This window comes from Lissotriton vulgaris, chromosome 2_1 (genome assembly GCF_964263255.1).
Source record: "Lissotriton vulgaris chromosome 2_1, aLisVul1.2, whole genome shotgun sequence".
In the NCBI taxonomy this organism is placed as follows: Eukaryota; Metazoa; Chordata; class Amphibia; order Caudata; family Salamandridae; genus Lissotriton; species Lissotriton vulgaris.
Genome location: NC_141687.1, coordinates 1,911,718,125 through 1,911,745,498, shown reverse-complemented (window position 1 = coordinate 1,911,745,498; position 27,374 = coordinate 1,911,718,125). Strand labels below are relative to the sequence as shown.

Here is a 27,374-nt window from a genome sequence, read left to right as displayed (position 1 = left end):
ATCATGATGCCCAAATTGCGAACAGACTGCGCTGGTTGAGGGGTAGGACCCATTTCAGTTGGCCAATGCAAAGGACCACGGAGCTCTTCTTGTTCACCAAGGATAAGCAGCTCTGTTTTGCCGCCATTAAGCTTCAATTTATTGAAGTGCATCCAATCCGCGATCCTTTGGAGTCCAGTAAGAAGGGGAGGCACCTCAGCCTTGTCAACTGACGATAAGGAGAAGACAAGCTGTGTGTCATCGGCATAGGAGAATATAGTGATCCAGCGGCCCTAAAGAAATTCTGTCTCAACACAACTACCCAACACCATGATACTCACCATTAATCATAAACTCTTCACAAGGCCCATAAATGACTGAGACAAGTATTGGCCAACTGAATCATGTGAACTAATTAATCAGAACTATTCACAAAACTATTTACATTTATATACAACTGCAGTTTATCATTATCATGTTTATAAAAATGAAAACATTTAATTAAGTCACCTAGGTAATGGATCAATTGATGGTAACTAGACTCAGAATAGACAAGACCAGCTTGTCATTTCAAAATCTATTTTATTAACTTTGTTTTCAAATAAAGAGCATTTTTAATTAAGAAATCTTTTTTATTAGCATTTAGTAAGCATCATTTTATTTAGTAAAGGCACATTAGACTGTCAGTTCAAAACGAATCAGCATGAAAAGTATTTAAGCAAAAGGATTTAATTCCCTAAATTCTAATTCCCTGACTAAACTTATTAAAACCTAAAAGAAAAGTCATTAGTTCAGTTTCCCTTACGTGAGTCAATGTCCGACAGCATCTCACGCCCTTCAGGATTCAGGAACGAGGCAGCAGCCCTCCTGCCAAGGGGCCAAGTTTTATACCTTTTCTCTATCTAAAACTAACTAAAAGAATACTTTTTCTATAACATTCAGCATTTTGATTGGCTGTCAACTGTCAGTTCATGTGAGCTCATAGCTCTTGCGATCCAAAATCGTGCCTTTCTAAAACGTCTTTGTCCATTGTCCACAAGCGCCATTAGCTTCCGAGGTTTTTGCAACAACTTATTAAATAACAGTTCGCTGCTTCCTCAGCTTGGCTTTTCTGCCGCTTCCTGTCCTTGGAAATTATACAACACGGAGCACATCTTGCACAGTTCCTCATATTTGTTTACTGACGATTATGAATGCGACAAACTTTTTTTATTCTTTTGCTGTGCTCGGCTCATCACAACAGGATTCCAAACACCCATTTTAAAAGCTAGGCCTCAGGCCTCTCTTTCGAAGAACTAGTATGCAAAGAAATACAAAACATTAATTAATTTAAGTAATGAAAGTCATTCTGTTACCCACCCCCTTTACTAATGTTAACCCATTAGTTTATGTTATCTAGCTTTAAGCACAATTAAGCAGCTTTTATAAAAACCTTCTTCACATGGGCCTCAGGATTTTCCACAAGCCTTTGCCACATAAAAGACACGACATAGACGAAAGCACTTTTAAAATAAGCACATGCCCTTATTTAAACAGCCGCAATTAATGTTGACAATACAAATAGACAAAGTTAATTTATTATTTTTCAACGTACCCGCAAATGCAACAAAGAGCACATAATGTTAATCCCCATATGTTGGTGAATGCATATTAACACCTTGGCTGCTAATGGTTTTCCCCTCCTGTGCTAACATTCCATGAATCCCTCTATTCATGATGAGCTCAGCTCGTCATAAGCACAGCTCAACTGTGCCTCATGACGAGCTAAGCTCGTCATGAGCAGTGAAGGGGTTAAACTAGGTTGAATTAGTACAAATCATGCATAAACTCATTAATATTATCAATTCATTATGGAAGTTTAACTTTGCGAGTCAAAACACATTTAATTTCTAAAACTCGCTTCATCAATAGCAAGGCTGGCTTCTTCTGCTAACTATCCCCCGAAAGGAAAAAAAAATCTCTTGCATTGTTTGGGGCCAGGTGGTTTACAGGTTTATAATCGTAATCGAAAGAGACCTAGGGCAGGTGATGAAGGCAAAATTCAATTCAATTCAATTCAAAAGTGCTTTATTCGAGTAATTACTCATAAAAGCAAAACATACACAAGATATTAAAATAGAGTCCAGCGGATCCAGAACGCCTCAGCACGACTCATCCTGGACATCCCCCGTCGCAGCCACATCTCCGGACACCTGAGAGACCTGCACTGGCTCCCGGTCAACAAGAGAATCACCTTCCGACTCCTCACCCACGCACACAAAGCCCTACACAACCAAGGGCCAGGATACCTCAACAGCCGCCTCAACTTCTACGCTCCCAAACGCCAGCTTCGATCGACCGGCCACGCCCTCGCCGCCGTCCCCCGCATCCGAAGAGCCTCCACAGGGGGACGGTCCTTCTCCTACCTCGCAGCCAAGACATGGAACTCCCTCCCGACCCACCTCCGCCTGACCCAGGACCACCTCGCCTTCAGGAAGCAACTCAAGACCTGGCTGTTCAAGCAGTAGCGGACCCCCCTCCCCCAGCGCCTTGAGACCCTCTGGGTGAGGAGTGCGCTATATAAATGCTTTGATTGATTGATTGAGTTAAATTTACAGTCAATCACAAAGACAGTGCACTATTGAATCCATAAAATACACTTGATTAAAAAGTTTCTCACAGTATTTGTTGAATGTTTTAAAAAGGTTAATACATTATTAAAAACATTATTAGAAAAAATGGCAAGGTTGTAAAACATTAATGGTTTAAAAAACAATAGTAACAAATTCATGGGGATAGTTTTACAGACAGAGAATAGTTAATTAACTAGCAGTCTCTGTCTGGTTACAAAACATCAACGGTCTATGAAGCAATTATAACAAATTCATTGAGACAGATTTTACAGACAGAGAATAGTTAATTAACTAGCAGTCTCTGTCTGATCGCCCATGCCCATCCAAAATATTTTGCTGTGGCTATTAATATCCATGTAAGTGGGTTTGAACATATAATACGCAGGGCAACAGAACTACAGGTGGTCCCAAGATTCCTACACATAGGTGCTAGCCAAACACGTCTTGGAGCACAGTAAGCTTTACAGGAAAACAAAAAGTGACCAAGTGTTTCCTACCCCGTTCCACAGGCTGGGCAAGTGTCACTCCCCCCTGTGCCCCATTTAGCTGTCAGAGATCCTATGAGGAGGGCTCCAGCTCTCAGTTGGAATAGGAGCTTTCTGTCGCCTGGCTTTGAAATAATATCCCAGTAGGACTCCAGAGCGGGATATAATTTGACCTCAAGAAAGCTCGCAGACATGGACCCGTTGCTAGAAATACTAAGACTCCTACTTGCAACGTTTTCCCAGAATATATTTTTTAGGACAGACTTGGTGGGAAATGTTGCACCTACTCGATCTAGCCATATTGAACTTAACCCAAGCTCATACAATATTGCTTTCAGTGAATTGAGCCAACTAATTATGTGAAAGCAGTCCGCCTTAATGACATCAATAAAACCTTCAGCATAGTGCGAGAGCTCACGAGTAGTCCAGAGCCTTCGCCAGTACAGGATTGGTCGTAATCTGGCTAGATCCTTTATTTGTTTCCTTCCATGGTCATATCTTAAAGGCAGCAATGGAGTGCTTTTCGGGGTACCAGTGAGTAACCGTAAAAAAAATTTCTCTGAGGCTTGAAGGGAATTCAAATTTTCAAAGCCCCACATCTCCGCACCATAGAGTGCGGACCCAATTGCCTTTGCTTCGTAAACCAGCAAAGCTGGCTTGACGGGTTTGGTCAGAGACTTCATGTGTTCCGAATTTATGGCACCGGCTAATTGCTTGTGTCGCAGGGTAGCAATATTTATGTGCTGACTCCACCTGTTGTTATCTGCAACCTGGATACCCAAGTACGTAAATGAATTTACCACCTCAAGAGGATGTCCGCTCATAACAATTTTAGACTTGAAACTGCGGTGCGGCTTAAAAATCATGAGTTTAGTTTTAGTTGCATTCACCTCTAAACCATGTTCTCCACAAAAAATTTCAAAAATGGACAGAGCACGTTGCAAGCCACTGGGTGTTTTTGATAGAATAAGCTCTCTCTGAAAGAGAAGGAGCATCTACTGGCGCTGGTACCATACGGGGGACAACACCGTTTATGTACAGAGTAAACAAGGTTGGTGCCATTGAGCACCCTTGTCGAACCCCTCGCTCAACGGGAAAGTCAGCTGTGACCATCCCATGGCTGCCCCACTGAATTTTAGCAAAAGTAAGCTCGTGGAGGCGCATTATCAAGGTCAACAATTCCACAGGGACCCCCAGACTCTGTAAAACTTTGCCACAATTTAACCCGTGGCACCAGGTCGAAGGCAGCCCTCAAAACGACAAAAGCCGCAAAATGTTTACACAAGCCATAGCGGATTTAGATGCTTATTTTACCCCCATTGTGTGCAAAGCTATGCATCGCTTTAACTTTTCTCACCATAAATAGGATCCTAATGACAAAATGGAGGAAAATGTAGCTGCCTTGTGGAAATTAGCTCTATCTTCTAAGTTTGGTGTTATAGAAGAGTAGTTCATCCGTGACCAGGTAGTTATGCATTGTAACTACTCTCATCTTCAGGACAATGGGGATGTCAGTGTACGTGAAATTACCGCTATCATCCCTAAAGCTGAACTTAGTTCCAGGCGCACCAAGACTGTTGTTGCTGCGGGCAAGGTTGATAACAGTGAAGAATTGGTCAAATTAGTGAAGGGGAGCTTTTCATGCATCAACGAGCAAGGGAAGAAGAAAAATGAAAAGGATCAGGGAAAGGAGATGGGGGAGGGGGTCAAACCTATAAAGAGGGACAAGTTTGCTGTCTTGAAAGGAAAATCTTTTAGGTGTGGTAGCTCATCTCATTTGGCAGATGACAAAAGATGTCCTGCATTAGGTCAGAAATGTGGCAAGTGCAAGCTAAGTGGACACTATGCACGGGTTTGTTGCAAGACTAAATCAGAGAAATGTGTTGTGGATGAACTTGAGCAAGGGGCGGAGAGTTTGGAGTCAGATGTTGAGGAATCCCATATTATGTGTGTACATGAGGAGTCCTACTGGGCTGAAAGCAGACTAAGGAAAAAGACGTTATGCAGGATTGTGTCTGGTGGTGTGTCTGTAACTCTTAAGGCTGACTCTGGCTCACCCTACACCATCATCAATAACAATACTTGGGTAGATTCATTCAAGGAGAAAATTGGTGAGAAGTTAGAAATTCTGGAGGTCCATTATGTGAATTACACAGGTGAGCCTATCAATTTATTGGGGTTTAGCAAGCTCCTTTTTTAAATTAAAGGAAGGTACGCCGAATGCAATCTTTATGTGTTGGCTTCAGGACCGTGTGTTGGATTTGATTTGGGGGTAAATGTCCATCCCTTAAGGTATGATTGGATTGAGGATGTTGCACAATTAGGGAGTGTTTGTCTCCCGGGGGTGTCGCTTGTTGCTAGTGACAGTGGGTCATCTTTGGAAACCAATGCTAGTGTGCCGCCTTTATCCATCTGTTCACCTTAGGGATCAGGGATTTGTGCACGTCCTCTGTCTGCTAACCCAACACAGGTTGTACAAATTCAAGTGTTACAGAGGGGGAGAGTTCTGTGGGCGTTGGGCAGATAGGAGGTACACAGAGTGAGGAGGTCACTAGAGCTGGGAGGATTTTGTGTTAATCCAAAACTTTGGATTATTATGTTACGCACATTTGTCAAACTTGATGGTGATGTTCTCTTCCTCCCATCACACACTTTGTTGTGTACTCCTCTGGCAGTGCCTCTCTGTTTTTAGCATTTTCTTGTTCTGTTTCTTATTTCATTTATAGCATTGTGGGGTTTTCTCATTTTGCAGAACCTGCGTTTTTTTTTCTTGTTCTTTTTTTTATTTTATAGGGAAGGGTAAGAGGAAGGGGAAGGGTTGTGTTGTGAGTTTGTGCCTGCTGGGGAGCTCATGAAGTTCCAATCCTCGATTCTCCCTCGTGCTATGGAATGCGGTGTGGTCACCATAGGATAGAGCAACTTTATGAGAGGAGGTTTCTTGTTGTGTCTCCTTGAAGCTGTTCTGGGATTCAAGTTAACAATAAAGTGAATCAAATACTCTCGCCTCCGGGTATTAGGTTTGCGACAATGGCGACGAACGACTTGAATCCTGTTGGACCCACTCATTGAATACAGCCATTGTCCACTTGTACCCATTATTAAGGGAACTTTATTTGTGACAGAGTGAAGTACTGCCCCGCTCAGATACTTATCCAATGTTCCCTGAGGTCACACAGAAGGGCCCGCCTGTCCAATGAGGTGCAGGGCAACACCCCAGAGCATGACCATTTCCTCCATAGTCTCCCATTAGTCTCCCAGGAAGCACTATTTCTGCAAAATTCAATATGGCTGAAATCCGAGCAGAGAGGCAAGAGCTGTCTAAACCAACCTCCAGGATGGCTCATCTCCATATTCTCCCTCCCCCTGGCATCTGCACATTCCTGACAATAGCCTGCCATCCGGTGTATAACTTTTTGTTTTCTACATTTTTGGATAAATTCAACAATAATACATTGTTGAATTTATCAATACCATTCTAGTAAGTCCTTGAATGTTATCATTTTCTGGATCTCCTGGGGGGATTATTAAGGAATAACTTCTTGCCATGTTAACCTATGTGTTTCGGGATCTGCAATGGGTTAAATGAACTGGACAATTTCTCCAACACAAGGGCCTTAAAACATATTGTATAAGGACTCTGCATATATATACAGGACCCCCCACTCCTGGAAAACGTACGGGAGACTCTAGGGGCTCTGAATATATAGCAATATTGCAGATTCTCACTCCACAGTAGTCTTAGCACCAAAGTCGATTTTGGGAAGCACTTTACTGCAAAGTGGAAAGTGAAGTGTGCAAATTCACTAATCCCAAGGCAAATAAAACCTATTTTATAAGGTTCCTCCATATAGGTACCTGACCCCCGCCTCTGGTACACCTAGCGAAGACACTGGGGGTACCTAATATGCCAAAATATTGTTGGTTATTAATTTGTGAGTGCCCCAAACATCAAAGTCGAGTTTGGGCACACTTTACACGTTAAAAGCAGTCCTGCAACACAGGTCTGCGTTAAAAGTGACCTCAGGCCTGAGCAGTGCTCACAAGCAAGTCCAAAAAGGGCTGCTGGCCTCCAAACTGCTGTCCCCTAATATATACTAGGGACATAACAGTCGTTTTGGTCCCCTGCCCTATTATGTACTAGGGGTGTATAGGGAAGGTCATGCCAATAGGGGTAACCCTAACCTATAGTGTACCCTAGTGTATGTAGGTGTTTTCACTGTATTCAAAGTGAGTTTTCAGCATAGCAGTGGCCCCGGGCCCAGTTAGACTGAGCCCAGGGACAGTCAAAGTCAGTTACCACCAGTACCAGTCAGCAAAAAAAATGGGGGTGCCCTGGCACAAGGATGCCTCTGCGACAACATCACATAAAACATAACACGGAAATACAGCTATTACCTTTCAGTGAAACATTCCATTTCGATCCAGCCACTTAAACCTGTTTCATTTAGTTTTGAATTGATACTTTCTTGGTGAATGGTCTGTATCCACCTACACACATATCATTAAGAAAGCATGACCTACCACAAGAACCTAAAATATGAAGGAATCCTTTAGAAACATGGTAACATTTACAGTAACCCACCGCTCGTAGAACAATGTGCAAACTCCCCCAGTACAACCTGTACTATGAGTAATATTACATTTCCATAAAAGATGATTAAAGGTTTAAATACGTGCGAAGTGGTGATGTCATATTAAATTGTATTCTTTCTATTGCCTCCGGTTTGCTCTGTTTCTCCTGTCAAAAGTCTATCTTTAAATTTACAGTTTATAGAATGTTGGGTTCTTACTGCTATTGGTAGTGATTCCACCCAAAAACCTCCATTTTGCAATTGGAGACAACTTCTAGGACTAATATTAGCTTGTTTTACAGTGACTCCATATACACCTCATCAGAGTAGTTAGGGCCAGCACTGTCTTAAGTAAAGAAAGAACACAATTTATCAAGCATTTAGTAAAATGGGATAACAAAGTACACTTGTAGAGCACAAGGTGCATTGTAATATTACCTTTGCAGGATCAACCATTCCTTAGTGAGCTTCTGCATGTTGCAGACTGCTATCATATGTTACTATCACGATACCAGGACCCCAATTCTTACAGTAAAGTTATTGGCTCCCTGGAAGGTCACATACGATGCTGTATGTGGTTGTGTGGTGTAATGGATGAGGGGCTTTTCATGTCGTGTCGAAAAGGCCGTAGTTTGAAATGCTGTGCTGCTTTTGATGGTGTTATATGTATAGTATTCTGTGTTGAAAGTGCTACTGTATGTGTGGTATGGTGTTGTATGATAAGCTCTAGTGTTATACATTGGGAAATTTAATTAATTGTGTTGTGTGGTATTGATGTGCCCTTCAGTAATTGTGGTGTTCAGTGCTCCTGTGCAGTAAAATGAGATGTCAAATTTGAAAGTGAGTGGTGTCATCTGGAATGAACCATTGCCATATGATGTGTTATTGGCTTTGTTGTCATGTGGTTTAGTATGGTATGGGATTTTAGATTAGAATGCGTAACCAATCAGTAGTGGTGAGGCAGAGAGGGTGATGAGATAGCAATGTGCGTTGATAAGGTATTGTAGCGGTAGAGAAAATGATGAGGTGAGGAAGGAAGGTGGGAGAAGAGGTGATGGGGGACAGAGATGGGTCTGCTGACATCAGATGGAAGTGTGCTGATTTCTGGATACCCCACATTATCCCCTATTACAGCTAACAGCCCGGGGGTCTATGGTAGAGTCTTTATGTAGGGCGACTAATACCTCCTTCCATAGCAAACATCAAGGTCTCAGTCTTGCCCATAACAATTTCATGTCTGGTAATTTAGTTGTAGCAGTGGCGTTTTAAACGGCGGAATTGTATTATGAAAACACTTAAAAGCATTCTTGGTAATTATAATTAGAGGTAAGAAAATGCTGGGCAGCTATTTGAAATAATGCTTTTATCACCAACAGTATTATTACACAGCTGCTCAATCAGAATAGTATGGTGTACTTCTGAAGTGTTTTCCTCAGTCTAATTATTCTTCCATTGGAGGCTGTTTAAAGATTTTAATGACTTCAACCCTCACTACTCATCCGCACATTTTATTTTTAGGATTAATATTGCCTTCCATGGTGGCAAGAAGTTGATAAAGTGTACTGCACAACTTGTTTTTTGTGGGTGAGAACAAACAAACAGCAGAGGCACTACAGTGATCACAGGACTGTTATTACATCAAGGGTGTTGGGCGCCCAGTGCCGAGCAAATAAGAATCAAAAGTTTTCCCCATTCAATTGTTTTGGATAATTCCCTTCCATGTTTTGATTAACTTATTTTAATCAGTTCTCACAGCTTCTTCTGCACACTGTAGATATAGATGGATGTGTGCTCGTTATTGCATTATGTAGACACAGCATTGCTTAGCATAGATATAAGAAATGCAGAAAATGATAAAAGAGTATTCATAAATGTATTGTGTCTGTTTTTTTACAGGTTTTATCCCTCCGCCGTTGATATTTGGTGCTGGAATCGACTCAACATGTTTGTTTTGGAGTACATTTTGTGGAGAGCAGGGAGCCTGTGCACTGTATGACAACGTTGCATACAGGTATCTGTATGTTAGCATTGCTATAACCCTGAAGTCCTTGGCATTCATCTTGTATACCACCACATGGCATTGTCTACGAAAAAACTATAAAAAATATATAAAGAATCACGAAGGCGGACTCAGCACTAGTGAGTTCTTTACCTCCACTTTGACCCTGGACAATTTGGGAAAGGACACAGCTCCCAAAAACCAGTCACAAAGGACAAAATTTATTTATAACCTCGAAGACCATGAGTGGTGTGAGAACATGGAGTCGGTTTTGTAGTAAACAAGAATGGAGACGTTCTAAGTGAAAAGGCCCAGAAATGGTTTATTTTTAAAGGAGTGCACTTGTAATTTAGTCTGCCTCAGATTCAGACCTTTATGCAGGATTCAGCATTAAGAAATATTAATGGAAATTCTGTACAAGAGATGAAATATAGAATGGGGTATCATCAGTCGTGCAGTGTACAATTGTTTTGAAGGAAACCTGTTAAGGCAACAGGTTGAAAAATCTGTGTATCAGCAGAAAGGCTGGCGGATAGATCTTCCTGGACGTAATTCACAATGAGAAATTGGCAAATAAATAAGAATTTAGTAAAGAGCAGCATTCTGCATCATTTTAAGTGGGAATTTTGTTTGAATTTGTAGTGCCCTGGTTGATTGTGCAGGCCAATATCAAAGAATGGTTACTATCTTAATTCATGACTGCTTTTCAGCACCACACACAGCATTGCCAACGTTATCTACACTATTGAAAGGAAAAACCTGCTTTTCACCAATACCATTCCCTTGTAATGCTAGAATCATTCCACAATGGGCAGTAAACAAATTGGAAAGTGCTAAACCTAGAGGGCACTACTTGAGCGCCATTTCCAAAAATGTATCAACAAATCATTTACATGCCTTATAAAGACACTGGTTGATCTAATTTTTTAGGGTTTTCTTTTAGAGTTTAGGATAGGAAGCGCACTTTTACCTTTGGCAAGATGGGAAGATAAATATATTCAACTCCATATATTTTGTTACTTGTGCTTATCAAAACATGCAATAATTATTATTATTATATCCTAACTAGTGTAAAGCTAGTTAAATACTAAAACCAGCAAGATATCTGATTATGCACTGCTAAGCAGCTTCAACAAAGTTATTCCTGTATGCATCCTTTGCAGAACACACACCATTTTTAGGGAGATCATTTTTAAGAAGTTGCGATAGAGCTAAAAATCATATACATGTCATTATCTCATTTTATACTGGATAGTAATGTTGGACATTTTTGAAGCTTTTTAGGCACTGTCACAATATTGAAATTGGTATGAATGCTTTAAATGGTTGTCCTGCTGTCAGCATTGCAACATAAAATGTACGTGGCAAAAGGTAAGGCATATCCTTACAATCCTGATCCACATAATATGCAGTAGGTGCCAGGTTTATCAAATTTCCCAAAAGGTAAATGACCTCCCTGCTCATGGATTTCCATGGATAATGATAAGAAGATCGTTAGAAAATTCTGGTAATGGATACCAGGTGATAAAACATGAGTTCTAAATGTGGGAACAACGTACATTTAACATTGCTTTCAGTACTTCATCCTGGCTTTACGTCAAATTTTGAAAGTTCTATTCTTTGATAGTTTCTTATTGTTAGCAAGCTTTAAATATATGCAAGCACACAAAACAGTATTACAAATGACGAATGTGCCAAACAGTTGAAGCATCTTATTTTAAACTGTGGATAAAGGATAATGCACCTTCCTTAACTTATTGCCAGAAGGAGAAAACAACTGTGTTCCTCTACTATTGAAATCTTTTAGATGATTTGTTACATTTTCGATGACACATTATAGAAGGTCATAGTATTGATTTTCCAGATACCTGTAATGTGTTCTGAAAGTGAAAGATATGTTTTATGAAAATTATAACACAGAGAACATCTAAGTCAGGGTATACTCATGTTTTCTCATTTTGCTGATTTCTATAATACTTATTTATACATATTTTCACTCAGATGAAAGCCATTGAAGCCAAAAAGATATATTTATACATACTTATTTATATCCATAATTCCTTTTCATCCTGCAGTAATTTATATTTTTTGGAGCGAGGCAGGTTTTGTAGTACAGTAGGAAAACCACATATAGTTTTCATTTGTATTACTTTTAAAATGAGATATGGGTGAAAATTCTAATGAGAATGTATTCACTTTTTCCCTCTTGAAAATGTTTTTATTATTTTTAGCACTGAGATGTTGGAATAATGGTTCATCATAGAGAACACCTTATGATGTGAAGGGGCTGATTTCAAAAACAGTTCCAGATATTAACATGGTAGGAGCAGGTTTCACTCTATGACACAGTTTGTGGACAGACTCTGCAGTAATCAAGTTCTTATCATTAATTGTCATAGTTCAATATCCAGTAAATATAGTTACCAACTTTTATAAGATCGCTGAAGCAGCTGTAAAGTAATCGATCCAAAATATCGTACTTTTCCCATGCTTCTGTCATAGATGAGACAATATTGTGTTTACAAAATTGTGACCTACTTCTAAACTAAACACCTTTCTCCTTTCAACTTTAAGTGACAGGGAGGCTTTGCCTTTAACATTAACAATTATACAGTACACCATATTTATGATATTTGTATTTTATTCTAGGGTATGTATCTTTCTCATTAAAAAGGGTTAGTACGTTGTGATCTAACCTGGATTATTTATGTACAGAAAGGCTGTGACAATTGCCATGTGAGTCTTGTAGATGCTTAGTTCTACCTGGAGTAAGCCCTTCAATTATTTTGAAAGCATCCAATTATACTTGTGATCATAGTGTTGGATAGTTTGGAAGAAGCAGGAATTGGACAAGAAGAGATTATTTCTATTTTCAGATAAACGTAGACAAAATGTTGACTTTGAAGCCAAATGAGAATTGCCTAATTTTTATTCCAAGTTTATCTAAAGAAATGTTCTTAATTCGTGCATTAACTGTATACCTCTCTCGGATGATGCTGTCCATGGAAATGAACCAGAATGTATTGTTCCGTCCTGAGAATGAACAGAATTAATTGTTCCAATAACACATTTCTCTTAACAATCGCAAATAGAGCCCTTTATTGTACTTTCAGTCCAATTCAACCGTACAATTAGCGCAAAAAAGTGTTTACGTTCTGCAAAGATGAATTACTCAAAAGCCTGCTCACATAGATTTCTGATGTTTTTATTCTAAAATTGTTTAATCCTTTTTTATTGCCATGATTCCAATTTTTCCAGTCAACACGTGCTTCATAAACGTTTTGTCAAGTTGTAAGTTAAACCTTTATTATAATTTTTTAAGCTTGTCTCATATCTCTTTTTTTTCCTCATATCATATGAGCTTTTTAGTTCTTCGCCAGCCATCTTTCTTGCATCAGAATAACTAAGAGCACTTCACAGGTGTCAGCATGGGATCCTATTAATTTTATCGTGCAGCAGTTGTAAAATATATAGCATTAAAAACGTCCCCTCAGGTAAATAACATCAAAGATCACAGAAGGGGAAAAGGGATGGCTGAGGCCTGGCATGGTTCCATCAGGCTGGGCTCTTCATCAGTAGTTTCATTGTGGCATTTGGTATCTCTCACATCACGATTAAAATACATACGAAACTGAAAACAAATGTAAATGCGGAGTAAAATTGCTTGATGGCTTCAGTTCAAATAGAATCAAGAAAAGTCCAATTAGTATTGACCAAGTTTAAAACGTGTATGAAACAAAACAACAATGTGCAAAAATAAAAGTGAGAGGTTACAGCAAACATCTCAAGTAGGGAGAGAGAAAACACCTAGAAGCGAGGAAAGAAATCGGTGTGGAGGGAGAGTGGAGAAGCTTACCTAGGAGTTTGAGAGTATATCAATCAATCAGGGATTTGTAAAGCACTGCTATTAACCCGCGAGGGTCTATAGGCTGGGGGCCAGGGGGGCGTTCTGAGGGCTGCAGCTGATCCATCTGGGTGTGGAGGTTCAGTTCGAAGAGCCAGGTCTTGAGGTCCTTCCTGAATTGGGTCAACGACGCAGATTGCCTTAGGTGGAGTGGTAGGGTGTTCCAGAGTATATTAATAACCCCAGTCCTTTTTTTAAGAAATACCAGAATAACTAACGACAGCGAAGTAGGTTTGAAAATTGATAGTAAATATCATATATGTTTTAAAATGGTTAGACATTGTAATGTGAGGCTAGGCAAAGGCAGTACGCGAGCGAGCCTCAAAGAAGCAAAAGTCTTTTCACATTCAAGTCATCCATTGAGTCCTGAATGTAAAATAGTTTTCTCTTGGAAATCAGAGTTCACAATAAGATTTCATAAATATGTGTCCTTTGAAGTGCAGCATCCAAAGTAGCTGTGGCAAACAGAATCCAGCAGCGGTACCCATCTCAGAACTTTGGACCAGATGAGTGAAGAGTTTTAGCATTTGCAAACACTTGGAAACAGTAAATAAGTGGGTTTGCGAATGCTAAAGCTCTTTTCCTTATGTACTACTAACCACATAGAGGGATTTGGAAAACGTTTTTCTGAACTGGCAAATGTGTTTAGCAATTGATATTGAATCGACAATTAGAAGAGGCATGTTTTGCGTTTCCCTCCTAAATACCAATTCGGTATCTATATTTTGCAACTGCAATCTGGTTATAAAACATTGATATAATGTGACAACACGTTTTCAAAAAAAAAAAGGCCTGCTGGGGACCTCTCCTCTTGTGTGAATGTTAAGAAAAGATGTGTATGAGTTGACATTGGTAACAGGGATCACTTCTAACTCCCACACAAAACTTTTAAAAGTCCTGTTTTCTTTAAGGAAACCTGAATGCATTTTTTAAAAATGTTTACTTTATTTAATGGCAATCATAGACATGAATGACATGCTACCCTTATCATATCACCATCTGTGTAATGGTCATCAATCAGAGTGAGTCACAATTTGTGACTTACCTGATGAATAATAATGATGTAGATCTGATTGCGACATGCTTTGAATCATGATATTATAAACTGATCATCTGTATAGGTCAAATCCCAAAATAATTTTGTGGTTATAAAATGTCTATATGCAGATTGTGGCCAAAGTTTTTGATCATATTTTTAGTGCATCTGGGATGCAGGAAATTAAGGATAATTGTCACTTTGGAAAAGCAACTCTATACGCCCACTGCTTATCTGCTGATTGTGGAATAGCACTAGAATGCATGACCATTTGTATGCCCCAGATTGTGTCACTGTCATGAGCCACCAGCACACACTTGTGCCATGGAGACTGCCCTAGAGACCTTATTTCCATTTCATTAACCTTGCTTTTACTGACAAGCCACTCCAACTTCTCCCAGAGCAAAGTGACCATCAGATCTCCCTGTGTGCTCTACACATGACATGATCTCACCCCCTCCCCACCACAATGAGGGTGATTTTTACAGTTGGTGGTCTGCTCAAGCATAATGGTCTCTCCACCAATGGCATATCTGCAGGTCCTAGCTGCAAAGGACACCTCCATATCCTACCCGTCACCTCCACTAAAAAAGATGGGATATGGGTAGATGAGCTCTACATTACCTTCCACTGATCTCCACTTTCCCCCTCTCTGTGATAGGAGGTTCATTTGCAATCAAAAGCAAAAATCCTGCGGAGCTCTTTGGATAGTTTAGAAAAGTTTGCAGTCAGGTTCTGTTTCGTCCTCATGGTGGACAGCATTGAAGCAATTCTGTGCATACATTTTTTACCAGCTGCAATATTGATGATTTTCTCTTGGCTAGCTTGCCAGTTTTGCTAATTCTTTTTATATCGCATGTTTTTGGGATAACCCATTTCAAATTTCTAACATGTCCACTTCGACAGCAGAATGTGCGACTTTAATCAATGGGCCCCTGTGACACAAAAGCATTAGTTAGAGCTCCTGATCTTTTTAAGCTAGATGGTAGATTCGATAGCTACACAGGACACCGGTGCATTTCTTAAGAAGTGTGCCTTCTTTCCCATTTGTAATGATTGCGTGCTCTGCATCAGGCCCTTGGTTACAAAGTTTAATTTTGGCTCCAGTTGACCAAATCTTCGGTTTACCCTTATTCTGCCACCGTCTCTGCTCTTCTGCAAGTGATTTTGCTCCATCGCTGTCAGTAATGGCTTGCACAGTCACTGGCTATCTCAGGGAATTATGCCTAGTGTTGTACAAAGGCATCTAGTTCTGTTTAGGCGCAATTCACATAGTTAAGGTGCTAAATACAAGTAGTATGTGCATTTGACATAAATATTGTCCTCACACAAAAAACTGTAGTTCACATTTATAGCAGCAAAGTTAGTATTTGTTTTACCATCTACTAGCACCAAGAAAGGACATGATTCATCCTAAAAATGCGAAAACTGTCAGAAAATATGTTCAATCTCTGCAACAAATATGGGTCAGACAAATACCAATTTCCCTAAAAAAACACGCGACTATCTTCTTGCTGAAAAAAAGAGAAATCTGCAAACTCTAGGTAAAACCTATAGGGAATTATATATGCGATTATGCTTGCATAATAAAAACTATGCAGAGACACCTACTTCTGCCCTTTTTTGCCTGAAGTTTTTTTGCAGAATTGTAGAGACTCCCAAGACTTTCTTCAGATGTCATTAGGTGGCCCCAGGCTATGGGAGAGTCCATTCTTCAGCTAATGAGTAATTAAAATATACCTCAAACTCAAAAGTATGCTAATATCTGGGGATTATGCTAGATGTTTTTTAAGCCTAAGGTCCTAATGAATTCCAGGCCTGTAATGATTTTGAGTACATTTGATTTCTTGGTTGGTTTTTGATATCCTGCATCCTACTTTTAACTTTGGCGCGTGCCTGATGGACAGAGTACCTCTGAACTGTAAATCAGGCTCTGAATTTACAGCAGCGTTTTCGAGAGCCATACTTCATGGAATCTCCAATTCTCTTTCAGAAGAAAATAGATCACTTGAGTTCTGAAGAGCTACTTCGAAGGTGCACTTTGTGAAAACTTAACATGTGTTTTTTCTCTCCTCCAGTGAGTGATGAGACGCATGAATTGATAAGATGACATTCAGGTCTCTTTCTTTGAGAGGTCAGTTCTAGGCAGCATGAATGTAAACCATGTTCTAGAGAAGGCCAGTTGGGCCCGAACCTTCACATTTAAGAAGGCTTTATCACCAACTTGGAAAGCTTGTATCCTGTGCTGCCAGTTGTGGAGATACTTGCTTTTTAATCTTGCTCAATGCTTCAAAATTAATTTTGTTTAATCACACATATATGTCCAATTTCTCCATTCCTATCTGTTTCAGTTTCAGTTTTTCCTCCCAATTTCTGATATGGCTCTGATGGTTCGTATTGTAAACATACACTTTGAAATTTATATAAGCTTACTCATAGAAAAGCCAGAATTCAGTAGGAACCATCATCTGTTGACTTAACAAATCCACCAAGAGTATTCTTTATTTGTTGATTAGCACTATCAGATTTATTTCTTGGATTTCCATCTTGTAATTAGGATAAAAGAGATGTATACATCTTTTGCTAGCATTTTCATGATCCAAAGAGAAAATCTTATAGTGCTGCTTGTAAATGTAAAGCAACTATTATATGGTATCAAACATTGGTGATCTCCTTCAGTATGAAATTCAGAGTGTTCTCCTTACAGTATCAGAGTATTTTTCCTTCCATCAAAGCCACTGATAGCGACAATATCAAAACCATACACAACTCCAGTCTCCTTTTCCTGGATGTACTATTCTGTATTAATTAAAAAAAACCACAATGAACTATTATACTGATAAGCCACCAATCAATACAGATACTATATGAGTTAATTACTACCAAATCATGTTCAATTTAGCATCAAATTCAAGACAACAAGATGGGAAATATTGTTAATACTAAACAAGCATGACTACATGGAACTTGTCATTGCTTGTTTTAGAAACCTTTTCAATGACAACACATTAGAGCTGTGCTACAACAGGTTGTGGCAAGTATGGAGGTAGGCATTTGCAATTCTAAGAAATACATCAGATAATAAAAAAATGTTATGTAAGAAGTCTTCTGACCTAAAACAAGAATAACATATTTTAGATGAAAATCATCTTATGTTAAACAAGTGATTCAGGGCCAACGTACTTTCTGTAAAATGTAGTACATATCCTAAACAGTAAATTATAAGTGTTCACACATGCAGAAATAAACAATCGTAAATATTAACAAAGTTATTTAGACTGTTGCAAACTCTTTCTGCGGTCTATTTATATATAAATCTAGGAATAGTGAAACATATTCAAGCCATATTTTTTTTAAAAAAGGATAACACCATTTCATGTCCCATCTAACAGTATATATGAAACCAAACGACAACACTTCTTCACCTACTCATATTTAAAAGAATACAAGGCTTCATTCATTTTTGTTCCATTTGCCACGTTGAACGCTTTTAGTTAAGTAGAGAAAAAGATCAGAATAGTCATTGAGAAAATAATCATATAATATCCAAGCAAGATGGCGCCAAACCAATATGATATATTATTGTTCCTGTACCATAGTGCCTGGTCATCATGGTATACTTAACCCACTTCATTAAAAAATAACAACTTTTCCGCATAAAATCAGCATAAAATTGTACACTATAGCAGTAATGTGCATTTAAAGAAGTATGATGCTTGTACAGTACATCTGAGGAAAAATGTACAACAAGAAATATACCAACTGACTGTTTTATCCCTATAGTGCCTTACAGAGAATACTACACTCTACTGCATTGTACTTATAATCCTGTAAATAAAGTAAATAGGATGCTAGAAAGGTTTTGATATCAAGTAAAAGCAATCTGTTTGTTCTTCTCTGTGTTGCTACGTGGGTTTAAAATGTCCTAGGTGTACCCTGGCCTTCTTTTGAGACTATTGAGGTCAAGTCAAGTATAATGAATCTGAGACATAGCTAGCCATTATTAACATTACAAGAAACTTTACTGTAGGATTTCAACATTTCATTTTATAATACCGAAGAGACTATCAAGTGTCTCCAAAAAGTTATTTAAAGTGTTTATCACATCATATATCACCATTGTCAGCGGTCTAATAAATATTCTTATAATGTTGGTATATAAAACAGATTACAATCCCAGGTGCCCAAGAGATGCATTCATTTACATCCAAGAAGGGCATAACAATATATGCTAATTTTTTATTTGATCATCAACGTGTTTGGTGCACTGTGGATGAAGTCTGTGGACCCAAGCAGACTATTAAAGATGCCATAATATTTATTATATTTTCCGCTCACATCATTCCATGTCAATAGATCTTCATTCAGAGGTAAATGTTAGCGATATCTCTAAATATTGCAACTAGTTATTAAGTTGACACGTGCAAACCTGCCAATTTCTCCACCCTTCATTGCATCGCATTTTGTATTCTTATCTGTCATTTTTATAAATAAACTTATTTTGAATAGCATACACATTGTTATTTTATTACAAATCATTTTATTAACGCATCCAATGTTTAACAGCTTTGTTTATGTACATGGATCTAGAACCCACTGCAGCATATTTCATGGAGACATGAGGAAGTGAATTGTTTATCGCAGCATGTAACTTTACACTTTTTGTTAAACCTTATTGTTTGTTTTAAATTCATTGCAACTTTGTTATTACTGGTTACAATTCTTGGGTGCATTTAGCAGCACTTCCAGCAAAGGGAGAAAACCATAATGTACGAATAAACACTGATATATTTTGAGAGCAGCATTCTGTATTTTTTCAGCTTATTTTTCCAGATGAGCGATTTAGAAATATGTGATGTGAAATGCATACGTTTGCTGTAACTTATATTAAAGGCACTATTTTCATTCTTGACATGGGTTACTTTGTGATATTTTTGCTACGTCAGATGGAGCTTCCTTTATCGTATTCATATTAAGAAAATGTTTTATAATCGTACTCATATGATCATCCATGGCACACTGGTCTGATTATCCTATGTACCAATTTGCATAGAGAACTAGTGCTAAAAATGAAATGTGCCCGAAATTGGGCACACATCTTGGTTCATGGAAAATGTGCACCCGAGGAGCATACAAAGAGGGACAGCTGGTGCTGATTGCAGCACATGCCTCATTCATAGAGGGGTCGCCATAGAATATGCCACTGGTATGCCTCCCTTATGCCTATGGAAGTTGTAAACATAGGCAGGACTGTTACAGGGGAAGTTGCAATGTAGATAGGGGTTATAAATAATTAAATATATAAAAATGAGTTCCTTTACATTTATCAATATTTTCGATATTATGCCAAAACAATTTGAATGTACAAATGTTGCTGGTATATTAAAAATACCGCTTGTTGAAAGCCATGTCTAAATTAATTTTTTTAGCACTATGTTTTGGAAAGGGGGACTGCATTTTCCAGTTATCTCCTTTTAAAATATATACGTCGGAGGTGGCGGACAGTTGAGAAGCGTTTTCCAGTCTCTCCCTCCCCGCCACCTCATTAGCATCTATAAGCACCCTCCCTGCCAGCCTTGTACGGTCCCCTCAGCCGTATCTGAGTGGTGATTACTGGGGGACATGGTGGGCGATGTGGCGGACCCCATCTGCTGTAGGGAGCTGACCTCCTGCGTGATACCCGAAGAAGATGAGAGCCTTGCTAAGCAGCAAGATAGCGACTGCAGGCCTGGGCTTAGGCATTATAGCCCTCTGGTATGCCTTTGGCTCAGTGCCTGCAATGACCCATCATTGCAGCCTGCCATGTCTCCTAAAGAGTTGGCTTTACAAGAGACCCAACTGCGACAATGAGGTGAGCCTACTGTGGGTAACTACCCACCCCAGCACCAGACGTGTGGGTCTATGTGAGGACGGGGCAGTCGTGTCCCTCCAGCAGCCTTTGCCCCATTTTTATCGGATTGGGGGGACAGATGCTGGTAGTCCCTCCCCCTCAGCAGCTTTCCCACAGCATGTCCCACATTGGTGTTCCTGCAGGGGCAGAGGAGCCGCTTGGAGGCCTGTGGCCCCTTCATGTACATCTCGGCCCCCACCTACCCACGCAGCTGTTGCCCCTGCTAGTGTCCCGTTCCTCAGATGGGGCCCCACTGCATGAGGCTCAGTGGGGCTAACCAGTAGGCCACTTAGAGACTCTAGTTCGATCAAAGTCTGACTGCCGCCTATTGAGGTCCCTTGCGACCCCACATGGCTTTTGCAGCTGAACCTGCGCTGCTCCTTGCTTGTTGTCTGAACTGGTGTGGTTCTTGGCATAGGGATACCAAGCCCGAGGCCTTCTGGTGATTGTGGCATTGGGACTGGGCAGACACTCATCCTTGACTCTACCAGCTTTGTCATGTGGGGGCAGGCTGCCTCACAGAGGTCCCCCTTTCCGTACTCCGGCTTATGGAAGCAGATATCAGTAGTCTTCTCTGGAGGAACCAGAAGTACAGAGAGCCCTACCTGGGGTACACAAAACCTAGCTGCAGGTCCTTGAGAGTGGTGATCCCCGAGGCCTGGAGTGTCCTTCCCACCTCTCGATGGGCCCCTTGTATGAAGGACTTTATCTGTACGCTCTTGGCTGACCAATGGGCTACTTTGCTCCTCACCTGCCCCGGGCTTGGGGTTGGGTGTGAGACTGACCGCAAGGCGTGAAGGCCCTGCCCCTGCCGTCTCTTTGATGGGTGTCAAAGTGTCACATCAACATCTGGATACCGAGCTGACCTTCCCGGAGCTTAGGGGATCCCTCTAGGAGCCACATGACTATCAGCTGAAGGGGAGTATCCTGCACGAGGTACGTAAAACCCACTCAATCCAATTCTGAGGGCATACACCTGTGTTATTCCATGACATGGCATCCATAGCCCTTCAGAAGTGCCCTATTACTGCTCAACTGTAGGAGTCTGGGATATCATACTCATAGAGCTATCCTTTCCAGGTTATCTTTCAACTTGATAGGAAATTGTACTAAAACAGATCTCTTACATTAGCCTACGCAGTGCTCACCATTGCTGATCCCTCGACAGATGGGTGCCAGCCAAGCTGCCAGAGTCGTGTAAAACGTAAATCCTCAAGGTGGCAGCACACCAAAGGCTCTACTGCTAACACAAGGCCCAACCCAGAAGCTATGGTGTCAGAGATGCAGTCAGTCTTTAAAACACTGTCCTAGGACATTGACAAGCCTGAAGTGCACTGAAATCATTGGGACTCTCGAGCCACTATATTGCTCTCTTTTGCAGGGGCGTAAACTGATGACAGGGATGGGGGATGGGATGCTCTTTAGTGGAAATGCTCTGGCCCAACAATTCTCCCTCCTCAGGGACGTATTCTAACTGTTTAAACATGGCTGATCATGCCCCGGCCTGCCTAGTTTGTGCTCTCCGACCTGGACCATTCCATGAAGGACTTTTCTTTTTATCAGTGTTATATATCCTCCATAGGTTTTTCAAGGTTATTTTTTATAGGGTTTCTTTCCGCCCCTCCATTCTGATCTGACTTTCGGCTCTCCATTGTGCGTTCTCCGGGCTCACCCTGGTATTGAAATTGTCACAGCCTTCCTCCTCCTCACACTGTTTCCCAGGATCGTAAGGTTACTATCCTAAATGTACGAGGCCTAAACAATCCCACCAAAAGGTCTGCTGTGTTCTCACTTTTAGAACAGTCCAGAAGTTATGTATTCCTCCCACAGGAGACCCACCTGCTCCCTAAAGATGTGCCAGAATGCAACCCCACTGGTTCTCACGCCAGTTCTGGTCTTCGTGTCCCTATAAAATAGTGGGGAGAGCATTTTTTTTCCAGAGGACTGAGGGGGGAAATCTTATCAACAGTTACTAAGGTTAAGGGATTTCTCCACCTTGGCAGGCTTAAAATTGGCACCTTTAACTTCACCTAGGTGAATATTTATGCCCCTAATGAGCACCAGGAATCTTTTATTATTAGCTCCCTGGCACCCGCCCTTAGATCCTGATAGGAGGGGGCATGAACTTTGTCATTGACACTAGTATGGATTGTTTGGGACAGCACTCTGACTAAACAGGGGCCGTCCTGCATCAGGCTAACAGTGGATGGCAGACTGTGGACTGCATGATGTCTGGTGCCAGCTGCATCCATCTGAGAGGGATTATACGTTTTACTTGGCAGCACACAAAATGTATGCAAGCATTGACCCTTTCCTTGCCACACTGACCCTTTCAGCTCTTGTCTCAGAGGCAGCCATTACCTCTCAGTCGCTTTCTGACTATGCCTCCCACTCTTTGTCTCTTCGGCTAGATGTCACCCAACAGTTGTTTTCACGCTGGTGTCATAGAGACTCCTTGTTGCAGTCCCCTGATACTGTTGATTCCCTACGAATGACCAAAATGGACTACCTCCATGCTAACAACACTAGGAAGCTATCCCTGTCGTTGGTTTGGGAAGCTCTGAATTTGGCGATGAGGGGAGAACTCATAGCAGTCTCCGCTAGTGAGAACCCCAGGCATCGAGACCAATGACAGCTCATAGAGAAATCAGCTCGGAACTAGAGGCTATCCACAAGTGGGCAGGTGCTGCCAGAAGATGGCGGAAGGTCAAAAATGTGAGGCTTCTTCTTAAATGCTTTGACCATGACGAAGCAGAGTATGCGCTGATACCTCTTAAGCACAAATTTTACCTTGAGAGCTACCTCTGCAGCCGTATGTTAGTGCATTGCCTCTGTAGTAAAATTCATTATGGGACAGTAAAGGAGCTATGCGCAGGCCTCTCCACGAAGGTCTGCTCAGATGCAGAGATTGCCTCAGCTTTCCAGGCCTTCTGCTGTACTATGTACTCTACTTCTGATGGCCCCAGTGGGGACCCTTCCCACTCCCTTTGTGAGGTCATCCTTACTTTCATCCCGGTCAAGGAGGCTGAGGCTCTCGACCATCCATATGAATAGAGGAGGTGATCTCAGCTATCGCTCGCCTCAAACAGATGAAATCACCAGGACCTCATGGTTACATTGCCCTATTCTATAAAGTTTTCTGCCACAAACTAGCCCCCCTGCTTACCTGTCTCCACAACTCCTTCGCCGACTATGGCTCCTTCCCTGACTCTATGTCAGAGGCTGCCATTCCAGTCATTCTGAAGCCAGGCAAAGACCTGACCTCTACCATTACTATACTACAGGGTACATCACTGGTGTAACGAAAAGTGAGGGGGCCTCCCTGCACAGTACTTAGAGTGGCCCCCTCCGGGCTCAATCACGAGCTTTTCGGCCAGAGTGCAGAGTCGAGGGGGTCCCTTTGAGCTAGAGGCCCCCCCGCACCGCAGGGGCTGCGGGAGCCTGTGTTACGCCACTGGGGTACATGCCAAGGGTGGCCATTGTCCCCTCTTTGTTTTGCTCTGTAAATGGAGCCTATGGTGCATGCAACAGATGAAAGATAACTCGGCCGTCGCTGGTATTCTCTGATGAGGTGACCTTCACCTCATCATCCTTTATGCCGATAATGTTATCCGGTCGATTACTCACCTGATGTCCTCGAATCCTGCTAAGAACTCCAGCTCATCAGGGAGATCTTAGGTTTCAAAGTAAACTTACAAAAATCAGTACAAAGCTGATTATTCTTTTACTGACGCTAACTGCATTCAGTATCTGCTGCTGCTACATTGGGTGACGTCACCAGAGTACAAGGGGGGGGCAGGCAGGTGGGACGACCTATGACTCTTTTTGAGAGATGGATACTCTTTAGAATGGATGATAAGTGTCTTATTACTGAACTGTATGCCCTTCTGAGCAAGGAGTTTTCCCTGGCAAGGTCCAAGAGGCAGACACATGAGGAGGTAGAGCCTGGTTAGGCCCTTACCACCATAGAATAGGAGGATATTTTTTATAGGGTGCATGACATGGCACACTACATGACCAGCCCAGAAGCTGCTTATAAAATTGGCTGTTATTGGTCTCTGACACCAGCGCGAGTGGAACACGGGGCGCTCAGATGAGTGCTGGTGGGATACCCTCCTCCACCTCCTATGGCATTGTGCAAAACTCACTTGACACTGCGACAAGTGCAAACGGACTTTGACACCGCCTTTATTACTTTCATACCAAAGTTCCCAGCATACAGTATCCTTGGACTCCCGAATGCCTTGTCCTTACCTGTACACTCCACCCAGGGTGATACAAATTACACTAGCTCTAGGGTTGGTGGAACAGATGATTCTCTCACTCTGGGGTACCAATTGAATTTCTGATCATACCTCTTGGTTACACAAGCTATCATTTATCTTGGGGATAGAGAAACCGTCCTATGTGCTATATATATTATTTTCCTCTGTCGGCCTTTGGGTGTAAGTGAACAGCTGTGTGCTGTACTAGACAGACTTTTATAAATAGAATTGTTTCATAAAATATATACGTCATAAATAATAAATTTCCCTCCAAGTGCATAGTTAACATATTTAATACATTTCCAACTTCAAAGACATAATTTAATTGAGTTATTTTTTGAGCAAAACATGAAGATCAGCAAGAAGAGGTGCGTTCCAAGGGATACCTGGAAACAGATGTAATGAGACCGAACCAAGATGGAACCATGATGTAAGGCAAAGATAAGAAATCAAACATTACTTTAAAAAAACCATAAACATGCTTAAAATTTGTAGAATCTGTTAGTGTGCTTTTTGAACTAGCAATGCATCAAGGGATGCTCTGTACAATGAAAAAAGCTATGGCCATAGTTATTTGAAGAGTATTCCAAACGCTACCCTTCATATTTGAAAATTAAGTCAACTTGTATGGTTCTCTTCACATCTACACAATATAATAGTAACTGAAACTGGATTAGAGCCTGAACAGTACTCTAGTATAAGATATGCTGGTGCAGTGCATTTGACCACTTTCAGAGACCTCAAACCCAGCCTCTTTTAGTCCTATAAACTTCAAAAGAGAGCTCTGTCAGATGGCACTCTGATACCCCTCAAGTACTTCTTAACCCAGTTTACACATTCTGAGATAGAGGGAAGATGCTTCTTTATTTCCCTATGGATACTGATTATGGAATGCTCACTACCCACTGAATTTTTAACAAGCCTTCCATCCATACAAAAGTGCCACCAGGTTAGAATTATGCCAAGACATAAGCATCCACTTCTCGCAGTGCATCAAACCACACTCCAGTGCACCCAGATACACCCCTTAATCAACCACAACCAAAGTGTTGCCCACTGTCAACAGTCTTTTCCTGTTGATGAGCCCCTCACCTTGCACACTCACGTGTAGTAATTCACCATATTCAGAGACACCTTCTATGAAAGCAACTGACTTCTCATCACAGCAGCTTTTATACTGGTGCTGCTGGTTTTGTGACTTTATGTACTGGAACTCTGCTACCCAGGCCACGGTGCATGTGCTCCAACCCATATAACATGCCGACTTGCACTATACTTGTACCCTGCCGGTGGCTCCTGTTGAAGTGAGTCTTCACCACCCAGTTGTTGTTCCTGAGGTCCTTAGACTCTGGACTGTGCCAAAGTATACTCTTACCATACTGAGAAACCCTTGCCTTTGAAACTTTTTGACTCCAAAGACTTCTGGATGACTGGGTTAAATCTGCTAAGTAAATCCAACAAAAGTGTGTTGCCACTGGGCTTTTGCACAGCTGCAAACAATTTCAGCTAGATATCACGAAGAGGGTGTAAACCTCGTGGAACCCTGTTTGGCTCCAGCATTCCGGGAATTTCTTTTTGAATATAGAGGGATTTACATGACCCAACAAGCCCAGGTCTAAGAGTCTGGGCTTCCCGATGCATTGCTTTTCTGTTGGATTTATAATGGAACGGGAATCCCACTGGCTTAATAAAGAAGCGGACAATTTGTTTGAAGCAGGGGCATTGCTGGGAAGCCGGCCCGCCCAATAAATTTTGTAATCTTTTAACTTCAGCCAGGATTTATAGGAGCATTTACCCTTTTACGCCATGCCTCTATTATTTTAATGAAAGCAAACAAGTTTGAAACTGAACGACATCGATGTTTGACTACAAAAGTGGAACATACTCGGACTGGGACATAATCCCATTAACTAAGCCACAAACTGAATTGATTCCTTTAAAGATGTGATGACCGAGGCATTGACATTGTGATTAAGAACATTGCTGCACTATGGGTAATGCAGTCCCTGACTCATGAATATTAGGAACTACTGTTAGTGTGCCCAAATTGGAGATGCTATAAAGGAAATTAACATGGATTTACCAATGCATCATTTATAATTTCCACAAATAACACTGGCTCTTTTTAAGAACTTGAATTAGGTAATTATGTGAATATAAGGTGATCATGGACCCAATTGTTGGTCTATTTGCAAGCTTTATTGGTACAATGAACTCTGTCCTTTATCACTGTTGAAGAATATCTGTTTTAAATGAGACCAACGACTGGCCACTATGTGAAGGCATATGATTAAGACTAACCTGAGTCGAAACGCATCATGCTACCAGTTTGCCTCAATAAAGGTTTGATACTGAGGATGGCCGTTGGGCTTGATTTTGCCTTCTAGGAGGGTGAATTTCTTTTGAAATTATATATATATATATATATATATATATATATATATATATATATATATATATATATATATATATCCATGTGATAAGTGCTACATCGGCAGACGACATGAAGGCAAAAAAACACATTCTGGAACATCTTCGAGTGATTAAAATGATGATTAACAATATCCCATAGTAGGACATTTCAAAACACAACACAATCAGAATAGCAATCTTTTTGTGTATTGGATAAAATT

The 27,374-nt window shown here is 40.9% G+C and overlaps 1 protein-coding gene across 2 annotated transcripts in view; it reads left to right on the top strand.

The window, feature by feature from the left end:
- Positions 1-13,408, top strand: part of SLCO3A1 (solute carrier organic anion transporter family member 3A1) — a 731,052-nt gene extending 717,644 nt beyond the window's left edge. For both annotated transcript variants that reach the window (XM_086958095.1, XM_086958096.1), the window contains one exon: positions 9,544-13,408. In XM_086958095.1, the coding sequence (XP_086814221.1) occupies positions 9,544-9,923 (380 nt within the window). In that variant the 3' untranslated portion in view covers positions 9,924-13,408. The remainder of the gene's footprint in view (positions 1-9,543) is intronic.
- The last annotated feature ends 13,966 nt before the right edge of the window (positions 13,409-27,374 follow it).